We start from the raw sequence: 7,092 nt of genomic DNA, 5'->3' as shown, positions 1-7,092 counted from the left end.
AACTCAATCTATTACAGTGATATTAGTGGTCACATTGGCAATTTCAGAGCCCAAAATTCGTGAACGATTTTAAACAATGTACTGTTATCGACACTTAAACATTTCTATAAAAGATCCCATATGCTCAATTAATATCTCCTTCATATCACTGATACAGATTACGTGCTGCTAGCGTTTGAAATTCATTAGTACATATAGATAGATTGCAGTGGTAATTTGTCATGTTATTTTACACATAGTGGTTGCTGTTTTTTTATTTTATTTTATTTTATTTTTTATTTTATTTTATTTTATTTTATTTTTTTATTTTAATTCGATTGTAACGATACAATACCCTGCCCACCCAGGCAGCATAGCTGATTTCGGGCGCCAAACATTACAAAGATTAAACATACACAATATAACATACTAATACAATAAACTAACAAGTAAAGATTAAGCTAAAATCAATCAGTTAACAATATAGAATACAACCAAACATAATAAAATACTCAATCAAGATAATAATAGCAAATGGAAACGGTTGCTGTTCTTTTAATTATAACATGGTTATAGAACTGCAAAGTAAACCTTTATACAGTGTTTTCACTGATGTTGCAAAAGGTGTCCCGTAACAAAAATGTGTCTGAATTTCAGCAAAATCATTATGTCAAAATTAGTCTTGAATTACAGTCAGCGACGTACAATTCTTGGAACAGTTCAAAGTTTCCATGTTTTACCGTATAAAATTGTCAATGGCAACACTACAACCTGACATTTTAAGAGCAATCTTCCATGTTAATGTCAATGTCGTTCGGTTTTTTATCTGCCCGTTCCACCAGCGGTGTGAGTCCGCATGTGTCTCTTCAAGGAACTTTGATCACAGAACTGCTTGCCGCACTCCTCACACCTGTAGGGTTTCTCACCTGTGTGAGTCCGCATATGCCTCTTTAGGTGAGCAAGCTTAATGAACTGCTTGTTGCACTCCTCACACCTGTAGGGTTTCTCCCCTGTGTGATTCCACGTGTGTCCCTTTAGATGATCCAGCTCACTAAACTGCCTGCTGCACTTCTCACACCTGTAGGGTTTCTCACCGGTGTGAGTACGCATGTGTCTCTTGAGACTACCCAGCTCACTGAACTGCCTGCTGCACTCCTCACATCTGTATGGTTTCTCACCAGTGTGAGTCCGCATGTGTCTCTTCAGAGTACCCAGCTCACTGAACTGCCTGCCGCACCCCTCACACCTGTAGGGTTTCTCACCAGTGTGAGTCCGCATGTGTGTCTTCAGATTACCCAGCTCACTGAACTTCCTGCCGCACTCCTCACATCTGTAGGGTTTCTCACCAGTGTGAGTCCACATGTGCGTCTTCAGATGACCAAGCTCACTGAATTGTTTGCTGCACTCCTCACACCTGTAGGGCTTCTCACCAGTGTGAGTCCGCATGTGCGTCTTCAGATGACCAAGTTCACTAAACTGTTTGCTGCACTCCTCACACCTGTAGGGTTTCTCACCAGTGTGAGTTCGCATGTGTCTCTTTAGGTGACCCAGCTCACTGAACTGTCTGCTGCACTCCTCACACCTGTAGGGTTTCTCCCCCGTGTGAGTCCGCAAGTGTCCCTTTAAATGACACAGTTGAGTAAACTGTTTGCTGCACTCCTCACACCTGTAGGGTTTGTCACCAGTGTGAGTCCGCATGTGTCTCTTGAGACTACCCTGCTCACCGAACCGTTTGTTGCACTCCTCACACCTGTAGGGTTTCTCACCAGTGTGAGTCCGCATGTGTACCTTTAGATTACCCAGCTCACTGAACTCTTTGTTGCACTTCTCACACCTGTAGGGCTTCTCACCAGTGTGAGTCCGCAAGTGTTTCTTTAGATGACCCAGCCGACTGAACTGTTTACTGCACTCCTCACACCTGTAGGGTTTCTCACCAGTGTGAGTCCGCATGTGAGTCTTTAGATCACCCAGCTGACTAAACTGTTTGCTGCACTCCTCACACCTGTAGTGTTTTTCACCACCACACGTGTGAGTACATGGAGAAGCTGGTGTCAAATTAGATAGCGTACTTGTTGCCATGCTGAAGAACACTCTGTCCTGTAGAAATGAAAACAAAAAAAAGATTTTCATGGAAGTTCATCTGTGTTGGTAGTAATCATAGTAAAACGTTAAACTTTGTTCCAACACACTATTTACAGGGATCAAATTTTCAGCGACCACTGTCGCCTTCATCAGGATAATTAATGACCAATCACTTCACAACGTGATCTCGCGAGAGTTACGGTTTACAAACACGTGACCTTATTCACACGAGACTTTACTGATACGTGACGTAAGAAATTGATCAAAAGGATAAAAAAAGATTTTAAAGTCCCAAGATTGATAAACATTAAGATTCAAACGATTCTGTTACTCAACATGAGTTTCATTTACCAGAAGAATCTTTCTTAATCATCTCATTAAGTTTCCACAAAGAATCGAAATAAGCTGCAAGTTCTTTCTTTAAATTCCCTGAAAAATTTCGGTATGTCTGTGTGTCTCTGTGTCCTTACGTTGGATATTTTATGTGTCTGGGGAAGACTAAGAGATGGTCAAGCTCAATTTTGGACTTGTGCCTGGTACAAATGCGACAAATTTTGTATCTTTTGTCCTGGGATCCTATGGTTATGACTTTGAGGTGGCCGATAGCCATTCATGTCTGGAAAAAGTGCTGTATGTTTGGGCTCCAGCAGCTTGCTCTGGAACTAGTTTCTATTTTAAGGATGATAATTAAAGAAAACGACGGATTTTAAAGATTTTGGGCTTATATGTAGCTAAGATAGATATTTACTTTAGAAAGTTGAAATTATGCAAATGAGGCTGGATTTACGCCGTTCTATGATACCAGTGTTTCACACAACATGACTAAGATATAGCTTCGTATTTTCGGAACCGAGTGTCACGTAGCACACTTGTCCCAATGGGATACCGTCTGTCACAGTCGATTTTTATCGCTATCCATTGTGTACAGTACATGCACAGGAATTAGAGTTAGCCACCCCTTTGTTGAAATCATGAATAAAACATCATTTCACATTGTCAGTGTGTAATAGATTGAACCAACCGTTGCTACGGATGACGCTATATATAGATGTAGAAAACTCTCCGTCAACATTTCTAAAACACATTTGCTATTTTGTCCGAACACAAGCCGTGTGTAAGCTTCAGCTCGGTTGATAACACATCCTAGACGATTGGCGTATCATACTGCATAGTTCGAGACGATGGAGACGGTTGGTACTACCCAACATGTTACTTTCATCCCAGCCACAGCCGACCTCGACCCTCGTAAGCTTGCCAAGCCGTCGACACAAGAGAGCCTTGACTTTAAACTGTCATCCGAGCAGCCGAGAAGCAAAGTTGAGCGGGCCTGTCTTGTGTTAGGATGCCTGTTGGTGATCTCTCTTGGTGCGATAGCTATGGGGGTCTACTACGGCGTCTTTTGGGGAGGAGATGCCGGGCTGTTCTCTGGCCTGAACGTTACTTCTGTGGGGCCTAGCGGTGGAGGTGGCGACGGTGGAGGGGGCGGTGGTCTTGGGGGAGACGGTGGAGGGGGCGACGGTGATGGAAGCGACGGTGGAGGGGGTGACGGTGGAGGGGACGACGGTAGTGGGGACGACGGAGGAGGGGACGACGATGGAGGGGGCCACGGTGGTGGGAGCGACGGTGGAGGGGGCGGCGGTGGAGGCGGGAACGGTAATGGTGGAGGCGGGAACGGTAATGGTGGAGGCGGGAACGGTAATGGTGGAGGTGGGAACGGTAACAATGGTGGTGGAGGCGGGGAAGGAGGGACGGCAACCCCTACAAGCACAACGGAGCAAAGAACAGCCATCCAACTCAGTGATTTAATTTAATTAGGGCCGTACATTCGTCGTACAGTCGTCTTACGATCGCCGTACGGCCGCGAACTGATGGCATTTTTTTCAATTTGTCGTGCACATATGTCGCACGACATTTATCTGTCTGTTATGGAGGACTTGTTAGATCCTCGTCGGCGGTTAGTTGTAACACAGTCTGCTTGGAAATCTTACGACATCCCAATCGTACCACAACCTATCACGAATGTGGGCGCGACTTCACGAATGTGAGTCGTAGCCGTACATGTGACACCTTCAAAATGTGTGCAGAACTTTCATTCAACTATTCTTGCAAGATTTCATCGTTGTCAACAAAAATTAATTTGCTTTTAGACACGGGTCTTTTGCGACCTCGTGTGATACATATGATTTTATTACCGTGTCATTTGCTTTATATTACTGGACACTTTCACACCCCTTACAGGTAGATGCATTACTCTGTCAGCAACACAATATGGGAAATAGTGGAATGAAAAGCTGGCTACACCATGTCAAAGAAATAATTAACAATGCAGGCTATTCTTTTTCATGGAACACCAACCACTGTACTTAAACAACAAGAGTATATGTACATTGTTGAAGAGAAGACTAACTGATATGTATCAACGGTTCAAACGTTCTTTCACCAATTGTCTGTAGATAACGGCAAGCTAAGATTTTACAAGACTCTCAAATCCGACTACTCTATGGAAAATACCTATACCACAATGAATTTTGACGAGCGAGCTGCCATAAGTGCGCATCCACTAGAGATAGAAAAAGGCCGCTATAAAAAAAACTACCTGTGCACGAGATATTATGTAAATATTGTACAATGAATGCAGTGGAAAATGAAATACATTTTGTTAGCCAGTGTCCTCACTATGAGACCGAAAGAAACAGATTATTTCAGACAGTTACAACAATTTCTCCATCCTTTCGTCATTTAGAAGATCACAAAAAAACTGCATTTCTACTAAGATCACAAAACCCACTCATTATGCAGAATGTGGGACTATTCATTATCCACTGCCTTCAAAGAAGAAGTCGAACCCAATAATAGCTAGCGTAGTAGTAGAAGTAAAAGTTTTTTCCAGACAGTTGTTACCTGTCTCCTGTTACTGTATTGCAATGTGTTTTATTCTTGATTGTAAAAGCAATTAGCCTTCGGGCATGATTTTGCGAATAAAGTTTCTATATCATATAGATAATGTATTGGGCTGTTGGGTTTGGGGGGGGGGAATTCAGTGCAAAAGAGAAACCCCCCCAAAAAAGCCTAAAAACACACTAAAAATACCCCCAAAACCCAAACCTCTGCTTGGAGAGTATAGCTACTAGAAACGTCTGACAGGTTCCAAAATCTATCCAATAGTTTGAGTAACTATCATGCTCTGTTGCTTTACCGGTATCTTATATTAGATGTTTGAACGGAACTCATATAGTGAGTCATATTGGTAATATTTCATCATATATTCATACTAAACTACTGCTTATGCTTATAGTGTCTTTATATATCGTCCCAACTTGTGTTTTTCTAAAATATGAATTAGATATATTTAAAATTGCATACTTTCATTTACATTTAGAGGCACAACAGTTTGTAAAAGCCACGCCCAATTGCACTCTATAAATTATTCATACATCTACACGATAGCCAATAAGCTAATGCAATAATATTGTTGTAATTTTAAAGCATTGGTCCTGCTCCAAACTGTTTTGGTGATGGCCGTTGGTTGTCTGGAGTTTTTATTTTTCGATTTTAGGAACATACAACGTACACACACCTTCAACGTCGGATACAATTACTGAATTAGTCCACTTTATTTGTGGAAAATCTATGGGCAATTTTGCTTAAATGTCTCTTTTCGTGCTGTGATATACTAGTACCCTACGTGTGCGTACGATCCCCTGCCTGCCTTTAACTCATTAGATTGATTTTAGTGTATATACTTCAGCGCTTTTTTGTCAAAGCAATCTTTGTGGACCATTCATTCTAGCTGCCAGGAGAAACAACACTGCAGCCAGATACCGTGCATTCATATGCTAAAAGTGACCATTTATTGTAGCTTTTCAGGCAAAATCTTGGATTTGCCATTAGCGGTGCGAAATGCATGACGGGTAAAATCCGCCATTTTGTGAGATAAACAAATTACCATGCGTCGCACTTCGAGAGTATTAAACGCGGAATTTTTATTTCGAAATGGACGACAAAGATGACAGACCTTCTTCGGAAGGGATTGCACCAGGGACTGCAAGCTTTTCTGAGATCAGCCATTCATAGCTAGGCCTGTAGGGGGTCTGGTAACAACAACCCTCCTTTGAATAACAATGACAACATCTGTCGAGTTTCTTCCTTGCCCCCAACAAAGCACAGAAACATTATGCTAGTCTCCACCAGACTAACACACGACAGTACTTAAGATTTAGCTAAATAGGAGAATTCGGCAACCACACAGTTCAAGTTTAACCTACGGAAGCAGAAATTATCTTTACCGTGGACTGACTCTCCTGGCCAATTTATTCTGCCCTTGTTGACCAAATTCTACGATCCATATACCCGTAGGAATGCCTGGTGGAGGCCTGCTATGACTCCATAATTCTGCTAGTAACTATCTTTTCCATATCATCCAACACTGTAAATCGTTCTGGTAATTAAACTTGTAGATATAGACATTTTTACACTTTAAGTGATGTGAGTCACTGCATCAAATTTTAATGGCGTTGATATGATCACAACGTTGATCGGTAATTTCAGAACACAGACCCCAGAGCCAGAAGGGATCTCTTGGTTTTCGTCACAAATAAAATCTTATCTGGGACTAAAAAAAAACTGTTACAATACCTTGAGAGTATCAGCGACTTGAAGAACCAAAGGCGTCCTCGCTATTATTAACGGGCTTCGGAAAATTTTGTCGACGCGCCCGCTCACAGCTTCGACTTGTCTGACAAGTGACACAATGTTCTGTTCCCAGCATGCAAAGCGCAGGGGTCAGAATTTTGCGGCACTGGGATTTTACGACATTTCCTGCACCAACGCGCGAAACGCAAAAGGCAAACAAGAGTCGGCTTCTGTTATGTCAAAAACATGTTATTCCAAATCATATTTATGTTAAATAAGGACTAATTAAATTATACATGTATATTGAATAATGTTTTAAGGTTGATATGATTTACTTGAGTATGTTTTTTTTTATCTTGTGCTCAGTTACGATCATAATTGAGAGTTTAGAACATAATT

General features: G+C 41.7%; 1 protein-coding gene across 1 annotated transcript; it reads right to left on the bottom strand.

The window, feature by feature from the left end:
* Positions 1–289: 289 nt before the first annotated feature.
* Positions 290–6,803, bottom strand: LOC109463122 (zinc finger protein 678-like). The gene is made up of 2 exons (XM_019759838.1): positions 6,697–6,803; positions 290–2,076 (listed from the first exon to the last, which is right to left on the bottom strand). Exon 2 carries the CDS (start codon positions 2,056–2,058, stop codon positions 802–804), a length of 1,257 nt encoding a protein of 418 aa, XP_019615397.1. The 5' UTR covers positions 2,059–2,076; positions 6,697–6,803; the 3' UTR covers positions 290–801.
* Positions 6,804–7,092: the final 289 nt, after the last annotated feature.

The sequence above is a fragment of the Branchiostoma belcheri genome, unplaced genomic scaffold (assembly GCF_001625305.1).
Source record: "Branchiostoma belcheri isolate BF01 breed outbred unplaced genomic scaffold, Haploidv18h27 scaffold122, whole genome shotgun sequence".
Lineage (NCBI taxonomy): Eukaryota > Metazoa > Chordata > Leptocardii > Amphioxiformes > Branchiostomatidae > Branchiostoma > Branchiostoma belcheri.
This window is presented reverse-complemented; position numbering and strand designations above follow the sequence as displayed.

Excerpts from the sequence above, each read along its gene's own strand:
- LOC109463122 (XM_019759838.1), bottom strand. The coding sequence starts at position 2,058 with ATGGCAACAAGTACGCTATCTAATTTGACACCAGCTTCTCCATGTACT.